The sequence below is a fragment of the Uranotaenia lowii genome, chromosome 1 (assembly GCF_029784155.1).
Source record: "Uranotaenia lowii strain MFRU-FL chromosome 1, ASM2978415v1, whole genome shotgun sequence".
NCBI lineage: Eukaryota > Metazoa > Arthropoda > Insecta > Diptera > Culicidae > Uranotaenia > Uranotaenia lowii.
The window spans coordinates 187,430,709-187,456,986 of NC_073691.1; the positions used below are offsets into that span (position 1 = coordinate 187,430,709).

General features: G+C 39.1%; 1 protein-coding gene and 1 pseudogene across 1 annotated transcript; both read left to right on the plus strand.

Annotated features, from left to right (window-relative positions):
• The window catches only part of LOC129738224 (ATP-binding cassette sub-family C member 4-like), a 14,101-nt pseudogene extending 5,922 nt beyond the window's left edge, over positions 1–8,179 (plus strand).
• A 6,107-nt stretch (positions 8,180–14,286) lies between these two features.
• LOC129740439 (ATP-binding cassette sub-family C member 4-like) lies at positions 14,287–25,775 on the plus strand. Its single transcript, XM_055732114.1, has 6 exons — positions 14,287–14,606; positions 20,326–20,900; positions 21,058–21,283; positions 22,244–24,141; positions 24,207–25,306; positions 25,371–25,775. The coding sequence occupies exons 2-6, from the start codon at positions 20,355–20,357 to the stop codon at positions 25,636–25,638; spliced, it is 4,038 nt and encodes a 1,345-aa protein (XP_055588089.1). The 5' UTR covers positions 14,287–14,606; positions 20,326–20,354; the 3' UTR covers positions 25,639–25,775.
• Positions 25,776–26,278: the final 503 nt, after the last annotated feature.

The following is a 26,278-nucleotide window of genomic DNA, read 5'->3' on the forward strand; positions in this document are numbered from 1 at the left end:
TATAGTTTGATCATTTTTTGATAATGTCCACCAAATAGTCGATATGTTACTAAATAACTGCGAACATGTTTCGATCACAACTTTATTATTTTACGAGTTATTGCACATCGGTTTGGCTCCATGTTTGATGGATCAACATATCTAGATCCTTTTTAGAAATAAAAAGACTTGAGCATTTAAGTGTTAAATTGCCTTTGGGGCGTTCAGATACCACGTGGACAGAAAAATGAGATTTTTACCCCCTTCTTCCTCAACGTACATAAGTGTGGACATTTGGCACCCCCCCCCCCTCCCCCAGATGTCCACCTGGGCACAGATTCGATTTTTGTTGCCTACATCTAATACTACATTTCCGATTTTTACAGAATGCATCTCAATTTGAGATTCTCAAAAGCCCATATTTTTTTCTGAATTGAAGATATCAAGACTGTCTAGACAATTTTAATTTAAAAGATACATTTAAATTTCAGAATGTTTTCGAAAAAAATAATTTCTTATTTTGGGACGTTTTTGAAAAAAATGTGCTTTGATTGTATTTGCCTCGACGTAGCAAAAATGATCGATTTTGAATTATTTATTTTTAAAATTTTAACTAACATACTTTTACGTTTTTTATACAAATTATAGATAAATATATAGAAAATGGCCAAACACATCAAATTAAAAATGTGTTTTCTCTAAATTAGTTTCTTTTCTTTTTTTTTAATTAATAATTTATTTTCTTTCAATTTATTGTGATATTTTACGTCTTTCATAAGCTTTTATGCACTTATACCCTTTCGGCGCGAAGGGCCGCATACATTTTGAGCCGTTATCACAATTAAACAATTTTAATAATGATCAATAGTTTTTATAAAAACTTCCATCCATTAATTTAAAACTTTCAAAATTAGGTTAATCAAGTAAAAAATGGTTACGATGTAGTTGTTCGAGACCAAATTATTATTAAAATTCAAAAATAAATTTCAATTATGGGGATTTTATGGTAATAAAAATTACATTAACAATGTGAAACTTTGATTATTGGTTGAAAATTGATATCAGTTATGCTTTTCACATGCTTTGATTAGTACTTTTGCTCCAAAGTTGTTAAAGGCTCGCGTTACCTGCGCGTGTATGTGAGTGCAGTTGTTCACGCATTGTTTGTTTTCTATGAAATTCTATGAAAGTTATTTTTATCAATTCTATCATCACTTTTAAAATATCACTCACCATGGTATTCGATTATGCAGACGGTACTTTTGAAAATATTTTAATCTTATTTACGATTTTTCATGTTCATGCTATTTATTTTAAGAATATTCGTTCCACCGAATACCTGAAAAGGGCCAATATTCGGCCGTTCACACTATTCGGTACATCATTGATGATCTCTATAAAATTTTCTAAAAATACTGGATATATGTACTACTTCTGAAACTAGAGGTGATGGATAAAATCTCAAATCATAGGCTCCAAAAACTTAGCTATATTTAAATTTTTCCCAGGTGAGAGAAAACTATTCCGTCATCCTCGACTATTTTCTCGGAAACAAGGCAATCGCTCAAGTTGAACATTCGGAAAACATTTTTCTAATTTATGACCAACAGCCAACAAGGATTTCAGCATTCACACCAATTATATCGCCTATACTGTTTTTAGCTCATATACATAAAAACAATTAAAATTTTGATTAGAAATCCAGCTTAATAACTTAAGTTTAAAAATCCACTCTGAATTTGAAAGTTTTGTTATTTTAATTGCCATTGATTATGACTTTTCACTGAAATACTGAAATAGTAACTTTCAGAAATTAATTTTTATTGAATTTAAACATTATGAAAAAAAATTTGAAACTATTGAGAGCATGAAGAAAAAATACGGCTTTTCACATTTTTCATGTGTAATTCGTTGCAAATTAGCTACTTTTTCTTTGGATTCAGTTTCAACAAAATTAAAAATTTAGTATGAGAGCTTGAAATTCAAGAAAAAACAAATAAAAATGAAGCTCCAAAAGAATTGATGATCTTATTTTAGAATTAAATTCATGTTTAAAAATTAAAGAATTTGAACAAGAATTAAAAATAATCCGATACTTTCGAACAAAGATTCAGCAAAATACTTCAGAAAAATAATTAAATATTCAGTTTTTAATTCATAGCAATTATTGACAAACACTTTTCTCAAATAATTATTTTTAAATTGTTGCAAATTGAGAATCAGTAAAATTTTGATCATGGTCTCACTCTGATATGAAGATTCCCAGTAAAAATATTGTGGATAACTTGAAGATTTTTTTTACATTTTCTTCTACGAAAATGTGTGTTTTATTTTCATTTGTGAAATGATATTTATATCGAAAAATTCGTAAAAGAATTCTTAAAGTTATAATTTTTAAACTACCAAATGTAAAAATTACGAAAACAATCTTTTTATCAACAGTTTTTCGCAGTGAACATCTTATATTCACAGATTGTTTTATAAAAGGATAACCAAATAAGTATATTGAGGAAATTTGTCTAAAGTTTTCACTATTTTTCTTCAATTTCAAATATTTCAAATTACAAACCTACAAGAAACAAGCCTACAAAATACAAGTCTTGTTTGCAACTGAAAACTCACCCCCCCCCCCCTCCCCTCTTCCACTCTGTTTCACAAAATAATCGTTTTTTCGCCGGATATTTACGATCCTTCTTATTGACTGATTTTTGAAAATTGAAAAAATCACCCCCCCCAAGAGCCAACTCTAGGACCGCCCCTGAGGGGGAGCCTACGTTCGAGCCACGTTCATTTCGTTCTCGGTTGTTTCAAGAGTATCACTGTTTTTAAGCTTGTTATCGTATACTCTCTTTGGGGAATTAATAACCGCCCGAAAAGTCTTCATCGTGAGCAGCTTCTTTGCGATCTTGAACGAATCGATGGTGCACTTTTGGCCGATGGCCATCACCTTCTGTACGGAGGGTTTCATCTCCGTGAAGAGGATTCAGGAATTTTTGATAATTCAGGAAGGGAAAGAGCTAGGGGAGGAACGGGCTATATGCGCCTATTAAGCAGAACACTGATTTAATCAAATACCACATCGAATATGTGTACAAAAACTAGATACACGTGTGCAGGCATCTGTTTTCTATACAATGGAGTAATTTTTATATTAAAATTTTCTTCTGTTTCCGAGAAAACGATTTTATTGTAAGTGTTGTCTAAAATGCCGAACCTCAAACCGTGCGGGCTAAATGCGCATATTTATGTTTTGAACAAAATTTCTGTTTTTTGGGCAATATTTCCGAATAATTTCATCGAAACTGCTAGAAAGTAATAATTTCCGTACGACAAAGCTGAAGTTTAATACAAATCTATGTATATTATAATTTTATGGAATAAAACAAAAGTTAGGGTTGCCATACTATGGAGGCAGTTGATCCATTAGAAAAAACTTAATCAAATCTGTTTTTAGATCTTCAATTCTCTCTTAAGATGTTATTCAGAGCTTAGATTTGAAGGTTCAATGATAAAAATCATTTATTTATTCTATTTAACCTGTTATTTAAGGATTGAGGCATTTTACAAACATGATGGGGGCATACAAAAACGCTCTATTATTTCACTATATAATCATTATAAAACCTCCACAAAAGCTGAAATATGTTTAATTTCTTAAGTTCATTTGAGTAAGAAACAAAAACCATCCTAGTTTTTGTTTTAAGCTTCTTTACGTATAATTTTTAAAAGTCGAAATATTACATCAAAATTTATCAAAATCTTGTATGATTTTTTAAATTTTTTTGAGTTTGTGAATTCATAAAATTCTTTCTTGCCTTATGTTCTAAGCGTATCACCCTCAAAATGCAGTGGTCAGGTAAGCTGTCTAGTCAGCCATTTCATCAAACAGCCGTAGGGTCATTTAACCCGATAGGCCCATTTAGGAAACCTTTCCCCTACTTAGGGATTCTGAAATCTCAAAATCAACAGTTGAGGCAGCGAAGGACGAGGGAAAGAAGGAAAAGAGCAATGGTGCCGTGGTGAATGATACTGAGCAAATGCTAGTTGCAAAAAGGATAGTCAATGAGAATAGTGAAAAGAAGGGAATAGTGATGAATAGAGTGACGGCTAGATGGGTGGTACACTCCGACGGCAACAAGCTGGATTCCGATCTCGACGATCATGTGTGGACCACATCACAACGCTACGAATCATACTGGAACAAATCAACGAATTCCAGGACTCTCTTCTGCTGGTGTTCGTTGATTTCGAAAAAGCATTCGACCGACTTAACCATGAAAACATCTGGGCGGCTCTAAGGCGACGAGGGGTCCCAGAGAAACTAGTCCATCTCATCGAAGCACAGTATGAGGCATTTTCGTGCAAGGTCTTGCACGACGGTGTCTTGTCCGAACCAATCCCGGTAACTGCTGGAGTGAGACAAGGATGTATCTTATCACCGCTACTTTTCCTCATCGTAATGGATGAGATTCTGACTGGATCGATCGACTGTGCACCGAACCGAGGATTGCCGTGGAATCCTTTAACAATGGAGCAACTGAACGACCTTGACCTGGCTGACGATATTGTTTTACTCGCCCAAACACAACCAGATATGCAGAGCAAACTCGACGACCTCACCGAAAGTTCCAAGGCAGCAGGTCTCAAAGTCAATGTCGGAAAGACCAAGTCGATGGAGATCAACACAGGAAATCCCTCCAGTTTCATGGTAGCTGGGCAACAAGTTGAGAAAGTGGAGTGCTTCCAATATCTTGGTAGCCAGATTACGCCTGATGGTGGTACCAGAAAAGACATCGAAACACGGATCAGAAAGGCCCGATTTGCGTTTGCGAGTCTCCGAAACATCTGGCGGTCACGCCAGATCTCTCTACGAACAAAAATCCGAATCTCCAACTCAAACGTCAAATCCGTATTGCTGTACGGGTGCGAAACTTGGTGCACATATGCGGTAACGACGCGAAAACTGCAAGTATTTGTAAACCGCTGCCTGCGGAATATCATCCGCGCTTGGTGGCCTGGCAACTGGATCTCGAATGAGGAACTACATCACCGGTGTCATCAAAAGGCGCTAGAAATCGAGATTCGGGAACGTAAGTGGAGATGGATTGGGCACACGCTGCGAAGAGATGAAAACGAGATTTGCAGAGAGGCGCTAGATTGGAATCCAGAAGGTCATCGAAGAAGAGGCAGACCCAGAAATTCGTGGCGGCGAAGCCTAACCGCTGAAATCCGAACTGTCGACGAGAATCTTGACTGGGACCAGGTGAAGACGCTGGCTCCGGATCGTCAACAGTGGAGGTCTTTTACCACGGCCCTATGCACCGGAGGATCGGCGCGGGATCATTAACTAACTTAACTAACTAGATGGGTGGTAAGTGAGGACGAATCTAATGTCGGTATAGCCGATGTGAGTACTACAGTTGAACAGGGTCGATTGTGTGTAGTGATTGGTCCGGTGGGATCGGGGAAAACAACACTGTTGAACGTGATACTCGGAGAGCTGGTTATCGATGAAGGATCTTTACTGAAGAATGGAAATCTGAGTTACGCGGCCCGAGAGCCGTGGTTATTTGAGGGTAGCGTGAGAAATAATATCCTATTTGTGGAAGAGTATGATGAGCAACGTTACTTAGAAGTTGTCCGAGTGTGTGCCTTAGAACGGGACTTCCAGCTATTCCCACATGGGGACCAAACTATCGTTGGGGAGCGTGGTATAAGCCTTAGTGGAGGCCAGAAAGCCAGAGTGAATTTGGCACGAGCCATTTACAAGAAAAGCGATATCTACCTACTGGATGATCCATTATCGGCAGTAGACGCCCATGTAGGAAAGCACATTTACGAAATGTGCATACGAGACTTTTTAGCTGATAAGGTATGTGTTCTGGTAACACATCAACTGCAGTATTTGAAAGACGTGCAACACATAATTCTTATGAATACCGGGACTATAGACGCACAGGGTAGTTATCATGAAATCAAGAGAACTAAACTGGATTCTATTCTAGCTTTAACTCCAAATGAATCGCCATCTGCGAATAAGTTCGATATTGAGTTTGAAAAGCAAACTGCAAAAAACGAACAGGTTGATCTGTTCAATGAGAAGCAAGAACAAGAACAGGAAACTCAAGAGAAAGGGCAGGTCAGTTTTTCGGTGTACAAGACTTACATTGGGGCGATCAACAGCTGCGTTTGGGTCTTTTTCATTTCGGCGCTCATAGTATTAACCCAAGTGGCCGTCAGCAGTGTAGATTTCTTCTTAGCCCAATGGGTCAATTGGGAAGAATCGATCGCTCACAACAACAACAACGTAGCGAACATACAAAAAAACCAAACTATAGATGATCTCTTGAATTTTAACGTGTTGCGTCAAGCACGGACGGAGTTGAATCATGAGGAAGAACGTCAGCAGTATGTTGTCATTTACTCCATACTGATAGGTGCGTTTATCTATCTCACTATACAACGGACATTTTCGTTCTTTTACGTGTGTTTGAAAATATCGATCAAATTGCACGATCGGATGTTCCGAGGGTTGACTTACGCCGCATTGACCTTCTTCAATAACAATCCATCAGGGAGAATTTTAAACCGGTTTTCCCGAGACATAGGAGCAATAGATTCTACGCTACCAATGGCGCTGCTCGATTGTCTCAAGGTAAATCCCGTTTATTAAATTGATAAATTAATGAAATTTTAATTCTTCTTTTTCATTGATCCAGTTTTTTCTCGAGATAATTTCAGTGGTAGCACTGGTTTCGATCGTCAACTATTGGTTTCTTCTACCAACGCTGATAATTGCGGTTCTAATGTTCTTCATTCGTCGGGTTTATTTGAACGCATCACGAGCTGTTAAACGGATTGAGTCGGTGAATCGTTCGCCAGTTTTCTCACACGCAAATGCAACATTGCAAGGATTGTCGACAATACGAGCTTTCCAAGCTCAGAAAGTTCTATGTTGGGAGTTTTCACAGCATATAGACATAAACACTGCCGCGTGGTATATTTTTATCACAACTACACGTGCCTTTGCGCTTTGGTTGGATTTCATCAGTGTGATTTACATAGCTGTTGTAACGTTAAGCTTTTTAGTTGTGGATCAAGACACTTTTGGCGGAAGCGTTGGGTTAGCCATCACTCAGACAATAAGTTTGATCGGAATGTGCCAGTGGAGTATGCGACAGTCGGCTGAACTCGAGAATCAAATGGTATCCGTGGAACGAGTAAATGAGTATACGAATCTTCCAGCTGAGCCTCCCATGGAAACTGCTCCCAAGTATAGGCCACAGCGAAATTGGCCGGAGAATGGAGTTATCAAGTACAACAATGTGGACTTGAAATACACGGAAGATGGTGATCGAGTGTTGAAGGAACTGAGCTTCGTGATACAGTCGAAGGAAAAGATTGGCGTTGTCGGTAGAACGGGAGCAGGAAAATCTTCACTGATTCAAGCTCTGTTTCGATTAGCTCCCTTCGAGGGATCAATCGAGATCGATGATATCGACACCAAGACATTGGGGCTGAAGGATTTGAGGAGCAAGATATCGATCATACCACAGGATCCGATATTGTTTTCCGGAACTCTGCGCAGCAACCTGGATCCGTTTGAAGAAAAGAGCGACGAAGAACTTTGGAACGCTTTGGAGCAGGTCGAACTGAAGGAACAAGTTTCATCGCTGGCAGGTGGTTTGGAGTGTAAAATGTCCGATGGTGGAAGTAACTTCAGTATGGGACAACGTCAACTAGTTTGTCTGGCGAGAGCGATTCTCAGGAATAATAAAATCTTGGTTCTAGATGAAGCAACTGCCAACGTTGATCCTGAGTAAGTTTGAACATTAAAAATCCCCAAAGAGTGTGTAATTTTATTCGATATTTCTTTTAGAACGGATAAACTGATCCAGAACACAATTCGACAGAAATTTTTGACTGTACGGTGTTGACTATTGCTCATCGACTACACACAGTCATGGATAGCGATCGGGTTCTGGTGATGGATGCAGGCCAGGTGGTAGAATTTGGACATCCTCACGAGCTTCTGCATGGTCAAACTGGTTATTTGAGACGATTGGTCGAACAAACCGGGGCCTCTACATCAACTGCACTGATGCGAATAGCCGAGAAGAGTCACAAGAAACATAAGGAATAGTATTTAGTGGATGTCCGTGAGTTCGAGTGCAAGAGTAAATATCGAACACAGTTGTATCGGATAAGATTTTCAATGCCACAAGGATGGTGAAACGACTATAATCTAAACAATAAAAAAGAATTTAGTGAATTTCGTTGTCAAAGTATTCTCAAACAACCAATTGTCCTGTTCTTTAAGAAAAATATTGAGAAAAGCATTGAATAGAACGTACGAAAATAAACAAAAAAAAAAAAAAAGAATTTATTAATACCTTCCTAGCTTTAACCGAAAGTGCAATCAGTAGGCTGGGGTCGAATCGGTTGACGTGTTTTTTTATGGCAGCAAATTTTTAGAGCTCCAGAATATTGAAAAAACAAAAAATATCGGTTTTAATGAGACTGTTTCATGTTTTTAAAACGATTGAACGGTGTAATTTGATTTTTTTTATACCTTGATGGCTGTAATAAAAACGAGTGAAGTGATTTTTTTACGACTTTTTTGAACGTTTGTTGGCGGAAATCTTACAAAGTTAGTGTGCAGAGGAAGAAGGCTTTTTCCCTGGCTGCTCGAAGGATTGCAGCGAAATTAGAGTTCCTGACTTTCTTAATATTAACGTGTCTGGAAGAGAACGGTATCAAACCGTTTGAAGAGTATCATGTGCTTGGAGTGTTTGCTAGCTGATGCGGATTTTGCTGCTTCTAAATTGGTAAGCTAGTTCCTTGAAATATCTTTGTTACCAATTCCGGTTTTAATTAAAGTCTTCTTCATTTAATATTGGAACAAATTCTTTTGCTCATTGTGGCGCTCCTAGTGGACGGATTTGGAAACTTTTTTCACCCACGTGTCGGGAAATTCATTACCTTCCACCATGTATTTATGTCATAACACCAAACGATAGCATTTTGTAAACAACCGCCATGGAAGCCGAACGGAGAGATCAAATTGTGCACAGTTTTCTTGAAAATCCATTGTTGTCGGCATCGAAGCTAGCTAAACAGCTTAAAATGCCCAGAAATACCGTATGGCGTGTTATCAAGCAGTACAAGGAAACATTGACGACGGCTCGGAAGCCGCATTCGAAGCGTCGGAGTGGAACTGTCGACCGGAAACTGCGTGGGAAAGTCATCAAGGCCGTCAAGAGGAATCCCAATCTTTCAGACCGCGATTTGGCCAATAAGTTCCAGGCCGCTCACAGTACGGTGCGACGAATTCGTCTCCGGGAAGGAATAAGGTCATTCCGAGCCAGCAAACAGCCAAATCGGACGCTGAAGCAGAACAATGTGGCCAGAATCCGTGCTCGAAAGCTGTACGACCAAGTGCTGACCAAGTTCGACGGATGTATTCTGATGGACGATGAGACCTACGTGAAGGCGGACTTTGGGCAAATCCCAGGTCAAAAATTTTATTTGGCGACGGCTCGGGAGGATGTACCTGCAAAATTTAAGTTCGTGTTTGCGGATAAATTCGCCCGCAAGTACATGATTTGGCAGGGGATATGCAGTTGTGGACAGAAAACCAAAGTCTTTCTCAGTGACAAGACAATGACATCTGAAGTCTACAAAAAAGGGTGCCTACAGAAACGGATTCTGCCGTTTATTCGTGCCCACGACCGTCCAGTAATGTTTTGGCCGGACCTCGCAAGCTGCCATTACAGCAAAACGGTTATGGAATGGTATGCAACGAACGGGGTCAGCGTAATACCGAAGGACCTCAACCCCCCAAACTGCCCCCAGTTCCGGCCGATAGAGAAATACTGGGCAATCACGAAGCGGAGGCTTAAGGCAAAGGGAAAACTTGTTAGGAACATGACTCAAATGAAGAACTGGTGGAATCAAATCGCCAAAACGGTGGACGAAAAGGGTGTGCGCCGCCTAATGTGCCGTATTACGGGAAAAGTACGAGAATTTCTTCGAAACAGCAATGAATAATTTTTTTAATTTTTTTTTATGAAAGAGTAAAGAAAATGCTACATTTGTATGAAAAACAAATTATGAATTCGTTAATAAATGACTGAACTACACGCAATTGTTTGTGTTCCAATATTAAATGAAGCAGACTTTAAATCTGCGAAAAGCGCATGTTTGTGAAATGTTTCACATTTTGTATGAAAGTGATGAAAGAATTGATAAAGATTCAAAATTTGAAGCAAAAGTAAATTACTAGCGATCCCGGTTTTGGAAAGTTTTTTTTTCATGACATGTAGGTGTTGCCATACTGCAGGCTTGCTGCGACCATATAAGTTTGCTACTTTTGAAATCTTATGCAGTAGGTAAGTTAATCAGAATGCGTCATTTTTCGACTCCGTAATATGATTTTAAAAGATAAAAGAATTGTGATAATATGCATTGGGTTGTTTTTTCTTTTGAAAACAGGGAAAATAACAATCATACATTGGAATTGCAGGTGGTAACAAGGTGATATATGGAACATTGTTGTATTTATTGATTGATTATATAATAGAATAGCTTTACTCTATTTAGGGGAATTATTGGGGGGCTTGGACAGATCGTCAAATGATCGGAAGACTGATATACAATGGATTGTGGAATAAAGCCAGCCGGAGTGTCTCGGCAAATTTTGAATCAATGGTCTGGTATTCAGGTACCTTTCCATGATTCTTTATTTGTTTCGAACAGTTGGAAGGGAGTGAGATGAGTCAAACCTGTCCCAAACCAGTGGTAACGGACCCCTTGGTAGTGCTGCAATTATTGTTGATGAGTTAAGCATGAACAATATTTGAATGTGCGATTGAGACTTCCCGTACCGCCTCGGGTCGAAAGACCTATCAGCCACTGGTGGGTTTTCATACATACATACATACATACCTTCCTAGCTTTAACCGAAAGTTGTATAAAGCAACAGTAGAATACTGTAGGTAGTAGAGCCTTTGTAGACCCAAGTGGAATTAAATATTCGAGGACTTAATGAATTATTCGATGGTATCATCTCCTATAAAACTATTGACAAATAATCTCTCAAACCGCGAGGGAGCAATCTGCTGAGAATTATAGTGATTTTTCATAATGTGTTTTAATCAACATTTTTGGACTCGGTAGGCTGTGCTTGTACGTGACAGACGTGTTTTTGGCGATGAAAAATTTGAAAACAGTTTTTTATGCAGAAATGAAGTGTGAGAAATTCGCATTTATTTGATTTGGTCCATCTCCGAAAGGAGGAGGATTGTTTTCTTTGGCTGCACGGCAATGAAAATGCTGATGAAAAAGGATAAATCCTAGGTTTCCTGGTAATAACCATAGAAGATTCATTTCGGAAGGAAATTTGCAGGATGAAGATAAAGGAAGTTCTCACAAAACTCTAGGAGGTGTTATGAAAATCCAGAGCTAAGTATTGTTTTTGTAAAATTATGTTCAATGGTAGAATTGTTTTGACTAACCCGGAAGTTCCTTCCTAAAAATTTTGATTTGATTTCATTGTTGATATTTCAGAAGTTGTAATTAACTTGCTTGATGATGTTTTATAATCAAAAACACAAAACCTTGGAAACAACTCCAATTTAAGGAAACGGTAGTAAGTTTTTATCATAGAAGCATTTTCTTCTACAGAACAACAGTAATACCAATAGATATCTTGTTTCAATCTCAGATTTAGAGTAAACATCAGAATGAGAACAGAATTGATAATAAATAATCAAAACGTTTGTCAAAAGTGTTTCCTAATAAATTCCTTTTATCCTACTTCCAACCAAAAATATTCTGCTAGGATGAAGAGTCTCGGTCCAAAGTACAAAATAAATCGTTCATCCAAAGAGCAAGTTCACTGGTGTTGGGAAAAAGTGGTAGAAATTTTGACACTTACGGCACATTTTGAAAATTTTCCCATGCAAAAACATTTTCAAGATCTGTGGACTTCTAGTTTTTTTTACACCACGTGTTGTATTTTCGCATGCTGTGATGCAAAAATAGCAATATTTCTACATAAAACGCCGCAAGATCTTGAAAACATTTTTGCATGGTAAAATTTTCAAAATGTCAAAATTTCTACCACTTTTTCACAACACCAGTGAACTTGCTCTAAGGAGTGTATCGAAAATTAGTTATAAACACATTTTTTTTTCATTGTATTGAATTTATTGATGATTCAAACAAAGAAACAGTTCGGAAGTGTTTTAAAAAGCTTATTCTTACAGTTTATAAAGAAATACAAGTAAAAAGTAATTATTGATAATATTCTCGGACTTTCGACTTGACGTGTTTCATTAGGTGTCATACAGCTGATTGATCACACTTCTTGACCGTAGCATTCCAATTTTTCTTCAAAACCGCCATGATTCTGTTGGCCTTACCATCCTTCTTGAAAACTCTTTTGACGAGCCCAATATCGTTCTATGGGACGAAACTGGGGGCAATTTGGTGGGTTAATATCTTTCTCAACGAAATCTACATCGTTATCCTCAAACCATCTAAGAGTGGATTTAGCGTAGTGGGCTGACGCCAAATCCGGCCAGAACAATGGTGGAGTCGTATGTTTCTTATATAGTGGCAGCTACCTTGTCTGCAAACACTCCTTTTGGTTGATATCGGCCTTTATTGTTCCTTTTGTAAAGAAACTCGCTGACTTCAATCCGCAGGAGCAGATTGCCTGCCACACAAGTACTTTCTGGCCAAATTTTTCCACTTCAATCGACTTCTCGTGATCACTCACATCCTCCCCAATAGCTGTAATGTAGAATTGTGTTCCCGGAAGTGTAATGGAATCCTCTTTTACATAAGTTTAATCGTCCATGAGAATGCACGCATCTGGATTCTGCAAAATACAGCTTCCGGGCTCTGGTTTTGGCTCGTGATTTTTGTTCAGCCGTTGATGAGGTTGATTACCTTACAGTCCAGATTTGGGTCAGATGGTCCTGGTTTTCTGCCTCTTCCAGGCAAATCATCGAAGTATAGTGTTCCCCGAACTAGTGGTTGATGGTTTTTTCGCTCGCCGGATGAAAGCGGAAACGTTTTGCTACTTCATTCATCGAGATGCCCTTCTCTCGCATCCAAGTGTTCAACACACGAATTTTAACTTCTTTTTTAATTCGCGACATTTTGGGAGAAACGAATGTTTCAAACGTAAACAAAGCGCTGGTTCACTCTTGACAGATCAAGATGCTACATACAGGTGAGGCGTTAGTAAATAGAAAACCCAAATATGTTTATAGTTAATTCTCGATACACTCCTTAGGACGTGGCCGGCGCCGTTATTGACGTTCAAAGAGAGTAGTAGAAGAGTAGTTTTGTGCAATGTGAATGAGCTGCTAATCCCAAACACCATTCATTGGGCCTCTGGACAAAATTGATGGTCTCGGTCAATCACGGAGTAGCCTCCATAGGTGACGTGGAACTTGTTCTACCGAACCACACCAACGATCGTGGAGTTCGAGATGTCTTTTTTTTTCAAAACAAATCAATAAAAATTCGAAAAATATTATATTATTCTTAAATTTGTCATTAAGAGCAATCGTCATGAGTAGTCAAATAAGCTAAGCTAGACTAAGCTATGTGTCTTCATTAACATTGTTACTCATACTTAGTTTTCATTAGTTAGATCATTTTGACATCGTTAAAGGTATGTTAGTTTTACTTTCCATGAGCTCGACCTATTTTATAAAACTATTTATTTGAACTCATAAAAGCAGTATGTTGTTTCAGGTTGTGAATTATTAGTCACATTTTCAACCGCAGGTCCATAATTTTCCGACGCATCGAACCGTGCCCGTTGTGTTTTTTTTGCCTTCGTTCTACCCCAAACATTCCAAACAACGGTCGATGACAGACGAACCCAACAATACTCAGTGAGATTTTCTCGTCAACCCTCCATGTCGTTGGGTGGTAATGTGGAGGGGGAAAATTCTTAGAACAAAAGCAACACATATAATGGTTGGATACAAGAACTGGGAACTAGTTAACTGTACGTTTACCATGTTTAAGAACCCAACGGTAGAAAGCAAAGTAATTGTAACTGATGATTACTATTTGGGAAAAGAAAGACAACAAGAACATATGATGACCGCTCGATTGAGAGAATTCGTTCGCGACAACAAAGCATAGCGACTGGTGAGAAAGTCAATGAAGAGAGCAATAATCAAAGAAACAGGGTGCAGGTAAAGAGAGAATAAAACAGAAACGAGAGCTGTATCGGTAGCTATGCTGCAGCAAGCAGCAGCTGCCAATTTCAGTGAAGAAGAAACAAATAGGTAGCAACGTTTTAGCTAGTGCTCTGTGCCGCAGCGTGGAGGAGAGATATAGAAACATGCTCTCACAGTTGAAAAGATTATTGTGCGGCTAACGGTCGGCGAGACCGGTCACGAATTCAGTTTCGGTTCCCCGAATAATCGGGAAAACCCTCTAGTCCGCAGTTTTTTATCCTCCTTTGTTTTTGTTCCAAATTCCTTCCCTACCGGTTTCGTTTGAATCTCACGACGCGAGTCATTCGGTTTCACCGAAATAGCCAACAACAAGACACCAGCTATCAGTAGTGCCAGGACAGCTGTTTTCGTGTTTGTGTAAGTGATTATATGCGTGCGGCTTCAAGTGATTCCATTCATAAATTGATTGGATTTGATTGAAAAGTGAACTGATTGAACTTTAAATATTTCCATCACTTAGCGTATGACTGATTCACTTTCATAGTGGTTCGCTTTGTGACATCAGTGATAATTTTTTTCTAAAAGTGAATACAAGTGAGAATGTAAGTTCTGAAGGGCTCAGTTTGTCAATCAAAAGTCAAGTATTTCAAGGTTTCTGCATCGACCAGCACTAGCTAGGCGCTAAGCTAAGTGCATGCGGCCAATCGTTGCGGCGCGACGACAACCCGACGCTATCATGATTGAAGCATGTTAGAACTCGTGATCACGTTTATCATACACGAACCCGACTCACAAACGATCTGTCAATGTTGCGAAATCGTTATGAAAGCAATTAGGTATATTTGCAGCTTCTTCTGTTCTTCACGTGTTTGTAAATGAGTTGAAAACTTTGGAAGCCGATGAATCTAAATATTTGACGGTGGGACACCTGCTGTTTGAGAAAGAAACAATTATGAATTCATGTTTGCTGTGACATTTACCTACTTTTGTCGAGTCAATGGCGATGTTTGTTTGAAATAGTTGAATGGGACCGACAAATGACTGAAGAAACAGCCATGATAGGAAGTCTTCTGAATGAAAGAATTCACGAAATTTAACTCAGCCGAAAAATGTCTCGAATACTTGATTTAAAATGTTTATGCTCGTTGATTTGTTTGATTGAAAACTCATTAGTAGATTAGTAAAAGAGATTTAGTGGTAACTTTGCTATTCCAGGTGGAAATTTAGTCTTCGCTTATAAACGGTTATCTATATGTGAACGAATTCTGGGGAATAAATTACACTTCTTTACAAAATTAAAAAAAGATAACTTTATCGACTTACCCAAATTTTTAACGTAAAATCAGACGCTGAATTGGAAAATGAAATTCGAAAAAAATCTCTGTAGAAAAGTTTTTGAGGTATCTTTTTTTTTTTTTTTTTTTATCTTTATTATAGAGACTTTCAGCCTCGGGCTTTTTGAGGTATGCTTAAAATATAAATTTTTTTTAAAACTAAAAAAGTACTTGTACTTTAGTACAAATATCTCGGACTGCTTGACATTACATTGGAACCACTTCATTTCAGCGTATGATCAATAGTATTGTTGATATAAGTGAGGTTGTGGTAGAAAAAATAATAAAAATGCATTTTTTAGAGAAAATTTTTTTTTATCGACAGTTTTAGACTCGATGGAAACATTTTGAAAATATAATTTTCTATGGACCATAAATGTTAAGTTGAAACAATGATTTCATATGTGGTTATTTATCAAAATCGGTTGAAAATTGAAGAAGTTATGGTTATTTTACTTAAACAGTAATATTGGCATTTTTGATTAATTTAACGAACCGCAGTGTACTATAGGAAGGATAAAACATGATAAATCTCTCTAGCTCCAAGCTAAAATTAGTCATTAACTTACCAGAAGGTCACATACCAAATTTCAGTAGGATCTGACCTTATGGAGGGGTTTTTTGAGTCTCAAGCGTGAATGAGATTTTAAGGTATTTGGCACGGGAGTAGCGAAAAAATAGTATTTTTATTTATTTATTTTATTTTTATTTATTTATTCAACAATCTTTGCAGATGCTTCCAATTATTTACAGAAATTAAACTATCCTATTCTAGATTTGAAAACAGATTTCGAAATATTAAAATCAAATTCACTGGCAACTTCATTAAATCTAACACAACATACATCTAAAGGGTTGTTTTGACCGTATTGAGTTCGACGATGAGAGAGTCTCAGCAATTCCTGGAATCGGGTAGTCCTCAGAGGAGCATTAAACGGTAGAAGTGATAACAATTCTGGACAATCCACGTTACTTGCAAGATGTCGAAAATGAAGAGTCATTGTAAGAATACGCGCCTTGATGCCAGCGTCGGTAGATTAAGTAGCAAGCAACGTTGTTCGTAAGGCTTCCGCCTTCAAGGGCGTCGTTCCAAGGTAGCTGGCGTAGAGAGTATCTGACGAAGCATCGTTGTACTCTCTCTATTTTTTTCGATTGCACCGCCTGATATGGTGCCCAAATTTGTACTCCAAACTCGATAATGCTACGCACAAGAGCACAATACAGTGATTTCAGACTGTAGAAGTCACTAAAAAACTGCGTGTTCCGTCGTATGAAGCCAAGAACTGCGAAACTTTTGACTACTGTCGTGGAAATATGCTGGGAGAAGTTGAGCTTGTTGTCTAAAGTGATGCCAAGGTCTTTGACGACCGATGTGCGATTCAAGTTAGTCGTTGACATTTTGTACTCGAAAGTGATGGGACTTCGTTGTCGAGTGAACGTGATGGTAGTACATTTGGTAATATTCGGAGTCATGCCGTTTTGATGGCACCAATCTAGCAGACTGTCAATGTCCTTTTGGAGAGCGCAGCAGTCGACTAACGAAGAAATAGTTTGGAAAATTTTGAGGTCGTCGGCGAACAGCAGTTTTCCTGACTCAAGAGTAGCAGTCAAATCGTTGATAAAGAGAAGGAATATCAGAGGTCCCAGGTGACTTCCCTGAGGCACTCCCGAGTTAATTTTGAAAGGTGTCGAGTAAACAGAGCCCAGTCTTACGAAAGCAGTTCGGCTTACAAGATACGAGGTTATCCAATTGCAGAGCCAATCAGGAAACCCCAATCGTCGCAATTTTTCAACAGCCAAATCATGCGGTACCTTGTCGAAAGCCTTACTCAGGTCTACGTACACGGCGTCAACTTGTTTACGTTTATCATATTTCGATACGTATTTACGTCATGAGGTTGGTGGTCGTCGATCTTCTTTTCATGAACCCATGTTGATCTTCAGAGATTGTATGTCGCACAGTTTGGTACAGCGCATCATAAGCGAGACTCTCAAAAATTTTCGGAAACCAGCTGAGGATCGATATTTATATTCCTATACTAAGACAAGTAACTGTATCATTCACTGCGGTTCGTCAAATTATTTAAAATTGCCAATATCATTGTTTTAGAAAAAGAATGTCAACAAATTTCAAATCAGGTGTAGGAGTGAAGCACATGATCGGCAACTACAGTAAAGGGTCATCGGGGAAGTCGATGATTCATTTCAAATTATGAATGAATGAAAACTAAGTGTAGAAATATGTCTCCGAGTGGCTGAAGATGTTGCCTAGCTGTCAGTCACTTAAACTGAGCGTCAAGCAACAAATTTTGCTAGTTGCAGAGCTCGTAAGCTGTGTAGCCGGTGCCGATGCAAAGCGTTAGATGAGTTCTGATGGATAACAAAACTTGCGAAAAAACGTGTTTTAGTCGACCAAAAATGTTCCCGTCTTATTAATTTTCCAAAGGATAAAGTACAGCTAATTTCTCTCAGGTTCTCTTAACACATTAAAAAGACAACAAAAAAATCTAAGCCTTAGAACACCGAAACTCGGCATTGTATATCTTAGGAAGCATTGAACCAAATTTTAGTTTTTTTTTGCATTTTGAGTTACCGAAAAAGTTGTGTTCAATTTTGTCGAATCCAGTTTCGTTTTTAAGTTTTTTTTTTAAATTTGAGCTATGCTTTTAAGTCTAACACGTGCGAGTGTAGCAGCGAGCGAAAAAACGAGATATCTCGTATTGTGTCCTCTATTTATTAAACGAGAAATTTTGGACAAGAATGTTGCGGAAATTTAAGAAGAAGGTTGTTGTCACATTCATTAGAAGAAGTATTAGAGAAAAAAAACTGATCGATATTAATACTGAATAAAGTGTGCGCTGGCCGATGCACAGCGGTCCAAAAGGGCCTAAAGTGGAACTTTTTTCCTAGTGCTATTTTCTTTCATTTTAGCTGTTAGATCTCTTCAAAACATTTACTAGTAAGACCGTTCTCCATAAAGTGAAAGAATAAAAAATTTGTCATACCCTACCAAACCCACCGGGCGTTGCTATTTCGGTCGGTATTTTAGATGTTTTGATTGGTCGCGTTTTTATCTATTTACTGATTTTCGCACCCATTGTTGCCATCCAGGTTGGTATTTGTGTTTGTTTATTTTCTGATAGCGACGACCGGCTGCGTTGCTACCGGGTTGCTACATAAACGCATTCTGTAACAACCTACTGTTCGAATGCTATTTCTCGAATCAAGTTAGCGACTGTTGGTGCGATGATGGGTTGATAGATAAATATGTTGCTGAATGTACTCGATTCGAGGTTATCTACCATTGGTGGGCCTGGTCTAAGATAAAAATAATAACTATTATGTTTGAGGAGCTAGAGACAAAATTTGTTCAAACAAGTTGTAGATATTATCAATATGAAATAAATATGGAATAAAGAGAGCTCTATTCAGAGCAGAGTTATAAAGCTTATAATAGCTGGAAACAAACATAAAGTTAGTTTTCATACTTAATTTTCATTATTTAATTATTGTGATTTTGAATAAATATGATGTTCACAATATTTATTGAGACAGTCAATACGCACATTTTGCACTCAATACATCTTGAGTCTCTACGACCTTTCCTTCCGAAGCTACCGCCAGTTTTATTTTTCCTTAATTTTGCGAGCTTCTAACGTAAAATAAGGTAAGTGGATACTTAAACAAAATACTGCATCATGAAGGTTGATTCAAGTACTACAAACTTAGCCAGAAACTACTAGTGGGCTGTGACTAGTTTTTTATACTTTCACGTATAAAGAACGGTCTTACTAGTATCTAAATGTTCTGAAGACACCTAACAGCTAAAATGAAAGACAAAGTACTAGGAAAAAAGTTCCACTTTTGGCCCTTTTAGACCACTGGGCGATGGAATATACCGATATTAAAAAAAAATTCTTTCAAAATGTGATAAATAATTTTTTTCAAATATTTTTTTCAAGATTACCTTCATTTTCATCTCAGAAAGTATTCCGATCAAACGAATGGTTTTTGAGATACACACATTCGAAACTGTCCAATTTCTAAGAGCAAGTTCACTGGTGTTGGGAAAAAGTGGTAGAAATTTTGACATTTTGAAAATTTTACCATGTAAAAATGTTTTCAAGATCTTGAGGCGTTGTATTTTTTTAAAACACTGTTTCTATTTCAGCCGTATGTGATAGAAATATTGCTATTTTTGCATCACAGCATGCGAAAATACAACACGTGTTGTAAAAAAACTTGAAGGCCACAGATCTTGACAATATTTTTGCATAGCAAAATTTTCAAAATGTGCCGTAAGTGTCATAATTTCTACCACTTTTTCCCAACACCAGTGAACTTGATCTAAACGAACTAAGCTTCAAGTTTGACCAAACAGTAATCGCAAAGCACACATTGAATCAGAATCTCAAAGTGAATGCATACTGATGCTGAAATTGTTATCATTCATCACTGTAGCCGACGTTTACTGGTCGTTATCAATGTTCGTTCTTGTTTTTGGACATGGCAAACAATTATGAGTTATTGTGAAATAGCGAAACTGCTATTTAACTGCACTATTCTCAATCATTGTCAAAAAATGTCCAATAATTACGTGGGACATCAGTTTTCAGAAGTTGCTTCCAAGGCTGCCCAGATGATTTTTATGTTCCGGTTCCTTAAAGGTGAAAGACAGGCTCAGAAACTAATGGTCCATGTAATCTGAAATCAAACTTCAACTCCAACCGTCAAACTGTTTCTGATTTTATTTTTTTAGCAGAATTCAATTTATTTGATCATCTTTCTCAATTTCCCTGCAGCCGAACTCAACTATACATAGCAACGCACAATGAACCGGGACAAAGACTTTAGTAAAAACAAGCACGAAAACCCGATCTGCAATGCATCGTTCCTATCCCGGAGGACGTTCTGGTGGCTTAAGGAAATTTTCCGCGCCGGTCAGCAGAAACAAATCACCGAAGAGTTACTGTACGCAACCCTTCCGGAGCACCGCAGCCACGAGCTGTCAGATATGTTCGAGCGCCTCTGGGCCGAAGAACGGGCTCAGGATCCTAACAAAGAACCCAACCGACAGCAGCCCAGCCTTTTTCGAACACTGTACCGAGCCTACGGGAATAGAACCCTTTTCTGGGGATTACTGTTTTCAGTCATCGAAACGGCCAATCGTGTGGCCCAGCCACTGCTCCTCGGAGGGTTGCTGTCGTACTTTTCCCCTGGCCAAACCGAAATCAGCGAACGGGAAGCTTACTACTTTGCGGCAGGAGTCATCATTTGCTCGCTCATTCCGGTGCTCACATTTCATCCGTTCATTCTGTTTATTTTTGAAATAGGCATGAAGGCCAGAATTGGATGCTCCTGTCTTATCTACAACAAGGTGAGAAAAAATGTGACGACGCGTGTCATTCCCACGAAGATTAATAGCTTATTCAGCTCGTTGGTGAATTATGAACTGCTTTTCATTAGAGCACTGGTGCTAATTGAGTGCTCCACTCCATCTGGTTAGGTGTTTAATGTTTTAATATTATTTCCAGTGTTTGCGGCTCACCAAGTCAGCAACCGGGGCCGAAGGTTTGAGTGGGAAGGTTCTGAATCTACTGTCCAATGACGTCGGGAAGTTCGATGTAGCTTTGGCCTTTGTGCACGATCTCTGGAAGGGTCCCATGGAGTCGATTCTGCTGGGCTATTTAATATACAGGGAGATCGGCATTTCCGGAATAATTGGCATGTCGTTCTTGCTCGGTTTCATCCCCCTGCAGGGTAAGTTACGTTTTGAATTATTTTTTTTTTTGTAAGTTTAGAAGCTTCAAAAATTTACTGCGTCAAACTGAAACTGTACAAGAGATATGTCCAGCACAAAAAATAACATACTCCATAAGTGTTGACTCCCTAGAAATGAGACTCTCTAGAATGCTCTCGAATAAGAGTTGAACCCTTGCTCGCAAATTATGATAAAACGGTTATGGCTATTACGCATAACTTAATGCAGACCCTTAAACTAAGTAGCAAATCCGTTTCCGGAGACCAAAAAGTGTTGCCTGACTAGTAGACAACCAGCAAAAACTTATAGTGTGCAGTTCCATGGATCGCAAAATATTACGTAACGCTTTAAGGGGGGGAGGGGGTATAGCCGTTTGTTACGCTTTGTGGATTTTGCTTAGAAATTTTGAGACGAATGTGTTACGTAGGGGGGAGGGGGGGTTGAAAATATTCGAAAATTGCGTTACGCAATATTTGAACGGCCCCTAAAAAGGTTCCAGTCGGTTTGGAGTTGGTTTTTCCAGGTGAATTCGTGTAAAATGTCATGATTTTGCAAAGGCTCTGATTCTTTGGTAAAAATAACAAATTCATAGAAAGTTTTTCGATGAAACGAATAGTTTTTAAAGTACCCGCGTTTTTAGCCTTAGAACATGCTGCGAGTTTCTAGTTATCTCTCGTTGAGCTGATAACCAGACCATTTTACTGTTTTTTTTTTTAGAAAATTCTAACAAATATGTAGTAGAAACTAACACCCTGAAATCCACAAAATGTTTTCGGTAAGAATCCGGTTCGAAGGACCGAATATGGTTTCAAATGTACAAATACCCAAAGAGGCAACTGGTTTTCAAAATATTTAAAAAATATATACATATTTTCAGAACTCCTTCTTAGAACGAATAGTTCTAAGAAATCGAAAGTTAATCGACTGAAATTTTACTTTCATACTTTTATTTCTTGCAGCTTACATCGGCAAAAAGACGGCAACCTATCGGTTGCGAGCAGCGAAACGAACAGACTTACGGATTCGCTTCATGAACGAAATCATCCAGGGCATCCAGGTGATCAAGATGTACACCTGGGAGAACTCGTTTGCCAAAATGGTGGAAAAGGTACGACGCAAGGAGATCAACGCCATTCGTGGGGGAGCGTACGTTCGGGCCACGCTGATTTCGTTCTCGATCGTTTCAAGGGTGTCGCTATTCCTCAGCCTGCTAGCCTACACCCTGTCCGGGGAGTTTATCACCGCCCGGAAGGTGTTTATCGTGAGCAGCTTCTATGCGATTCTAAACGATTCGATGGTGCACTTTTGGCCGATGGCCATCACCTTCTGTACGGAAGGTTTCATCTCAGTGAAGAGGGTTCAAGAATTTTTGCTAACTCCAGAAGGGAAAGAGCGAGTAGGAGACTCTGGAAGCTTTAAATCAACAGTTGAGCCAGAGAAGGACGGAGAAAAGAAGGAAAAGAGCAATGGTGCCGTGGTGAATGATACTGAGCGAATGCTTGTTGCAAAAAGGATAGTTAATGAGAATAGTGAAAAGAAGGGAATAGTTTTGGATGGTGTGACGGCTAGATGGGTGGTTAGTGAAGATGAATCTAATGTCGGCATAGAAAATGTAAGCACTACAGTTGAACAGGGTCGATTGTGTGTAGTGATTGGTCCGGTGGGATCGGGGAAAACAACACTGTTGAACGTGATACTTGGAGAACTGGATATCGATGAAGGATCTTTACTGGTTAATGGAAATCTGAGTTATGCAGCCCAAGAGCCGTGGTTGTTTGAGGGCAGCGTGAGGAATAATATCCTATTTGTGGAAGAGTATGATGAACAACGTTACTTAGAAGTTGTCCGAGTGTGTGCCTTAGAACGGGACTTCCAGCTATTCCCACATGGTGACCAAACTATCGTTGGAGAGCGTGGTATAAGTCTTAGTGGAGGCCAGAAGGCCAGAGTGAATTTGGCACGAGCCATTTACAAGAAAAGCGATGTCTACCTACTGGATGATCCATTATCGGCAGTAGACGCCCATGTAGGAAAGCACATTTACGAAATGTGCATACGAGACTTTTTAGCTGATAAGGTATGTGTTCTGGTAACACATCAACTGCAGTATTTGAAAGACGTGCAACACATAATTCTTATGAATACCGGGACAATAGACGCACAGGGTAGTTATCATGAAATCAAGAGAACTAAACTGGATTCGATTCTAGCTTTAACTCCAGACGAATCGCCATCCGAAAACAAATTTGATAAGGAATTTGAAAAGCAAACTGCACAAACCGAACAGGTTGATCTGTTCAATGAGAAGCAAGAAGAAGAACAGGAAACTCAAGGGGAAGGGCAGGTCAGTTTTTCGGTTTATAAGACTTACATTGCAGCGATCAACAGTTGTGGTTGGGTCTTTTTCATCTCGGCGCTCATAGTATTAACCCAAGTGGCTGTCAGCAGTGTAGATTTCTTCGTGGCACAATGGGTCAATTGGGAAGAATCGCTCGGCCACAACAACAGCGTAGTGTTCTTGAAAGAAAATCAAACCATAGAAGATCTTTTGGATTTTAACGTGTTGCGTCAAGCAATGGCTGAGTCAAATCATGACGAAGAACGGCAGCAGTATATTGTGATATACTCCATACTGATAGGAGTGTTCATCTATCTAACTTTACAAAGGACGTTTTCGTTCTTTTACGTGTGCTTGAGAATATCGATCAATTTGCATGATCGTATGTTCCGAGGTTTGACACATGCTACGATGTCTTTCTTCAACAATAATCCCTCGGGGCGGATCCTGAATCGATTTTCCAAGGATATCGGAGCAATAGATTCCACGCTTCCAATGTCACTGATCGACTGCCTGAAGGTAAATCCCATTCATATGACCTGTATGGAACATTGGAATACTAATCGTTTTTTTTCGTGTTACAGTTTTTCCTGGAGATGATTGCAGTAGTAGCACTGGTTTCGATCGTCAACTATTGGTTTCTTCTACCAACGTCGATAATTGCGGTTCTAATGTTCTTCATTCGTCGGGTTTATTTAAATGCTTCTCGGCCGGTGAAGCGGATTGAGTCGGTGAATCGTTCACCAATATTCTCGCACACGAATGCAACCCTACAAGGATTGTCGACGATTCGAGCCTTCCAAGCTCAGAAAGTTCTGTGTTGGGAGTTCTCGCAGCATATGGATATGAATACTGCCGCGTGGTACATTTTTATCACAACTACGCGTGCCTTTGCTCTGTGGTTGGATTTCATATGTGTGATTTACATAGCCGTCGTAACTTTAAGCTTTTTGGTTATGGGTCAAGACGCTCTGGGCGGAAGCGTTGGGTTGGCCATCACTCAGACCATAAGTTTGATCGGAATGTGCCAGTGGGGTATGCGACAATCGGCTGAACTCGAGAACCAAATGGTATCCGTGGAACGAGTCAATGAGTACACGAATCTTCCAGCTGAACCTCCCATGGAAACTGCTCCCAAGTATAGACCACAGCGAAACTGGCCGGAGAATGGAGTTATTAAGTACAACAATGTGGACTTGAGATACACGGAGGATGGTGATCGAGTGTTGAAGGATCTGAGCTTCGTCATACAGTCGAACGAAAAGATTGGCGTTGTCGGTAGAACGGGAGCAGGAAAATCTTCACTGATTCAAGCTCTGTTTCGATTAGCTCCCTTCGAGGGAGCGATTGAGATCGATGATATCGACACCAAGACATTGGGGCTGAAGGATTTGAGGAGCAAGATATCGATCATTCCACAGGATCCGATATTGTTTTCCGGTACGCTGCGCAGCAACCTTGATCCGTTTGAAGAGAAGAGCGACGAAGAACTTTGGAACGCTTTGGAGCAGGTCGAATTAAAGGAATCAGTTTCATCGCTGGCAGGTGGTTTGGAGTGTAAAATGTCCGATGGTGGAAGTAACTTCAGTATGGGACAACGTCAACTAGTTTGTCTAGCGAGAGCGATTCTCAGGAATAATAAAATCTTGGTTCTAGATGAAGCAACTGCCAACGTTGATCCTGAGTAAGTTTTCTTGTACGAGTTTCGGAACGAATGACGATAATGATTTCCAAATTTCTCCTTTTAGAACGGATAAACTGATCCAGAACACAATTCGGCAAAAGTTCTCTGACTGTACGGTGTTGACTATCGCTCATCGTCTACATACGGTTATGGATAGCGATCGGGTACTGGTTATGGATGCAGGCCGGGTTGTAGAGTTCGGACACCCTCACGAGCTTTTGCATGGTCCGATAGGATACCTGAGACGATTGGTCGAGCAAACGGGAGTAGCAACAGCAGCTACACTGATGCGAATAGCTGACGAAAATCACAAGAAACTCAAGAATCAATAGTACTTAGTGAAGAGGAGCTTTTTATGAGGAAAGCGAACGTGCTTAATTTTTCTTTTAAACCATTCTCCGACAACAAATTAGGCTAGGCTGTTAGCCTTATATAAAACATAGGAACAAAATGACTAACAAATGAAATAAACCACAAACTTAAAAAATCGTTTATATTGCACCGAAAAGAAACGCCCACCCAAATGCAAGGATAATACTAAGAAAAATTTCTCAGTTAAAATTTTTTGATATGTACTAACACAGCGCAACCAACAACTAAACAATGCTCAAACTCATAAAAAAGTTGTCTCTCGTTGACCTTGTCCGAGTTCATTAGCAGCCTCGAGTCTAGTTTGAAGGCTCCGACTCAAGCTCTAATCGTATGGAAATGAGCTTTTCGAGGTTTGCTTTTCCGGCATTTTCCAACTATGGCGCGACGCACCTCGTCGCTGGAAATAAACAAACCGAACACCCATGCTACACGCTTCGAGTTTCCCCGAAAAAAAAAATCCATACTCAGTCAAGGGCGCGAGGATAGAGCTGTAGGTAGACATGATTAGACCGAGTGTTCTATAAATATACCTTCAGATGCAGAGTACCACTGAATAGCATTCAAATGTAGCCCAACGAAATATGTAACAATAGATTAATA

Excerpts from the sequence above, each read along its gene's own strand:
- LOC129740439 (XM_055732114.1), top strand. The coding sequence starts at position 20,355 with ATGAACCGGGACAAAGACTTTAGTAAAAACAAGCACGAAAACCCGATC. Across the intron at positions 21,284-22,243 it reads CGGTTTCATCCCCCTGCAGG|CTTACATCGGCAAAAAGACG; the intron begins GTAAGTTACGTT and ends TATTTCTTGCAG. Across the intron at positions 24,142-24,206 it reads CACTGATCGACTGCCTGAAG|TTTTTCCTGGAGATGATTGC; the intron begins GTAAATCCCATT and ends TTCGTGTTACAG.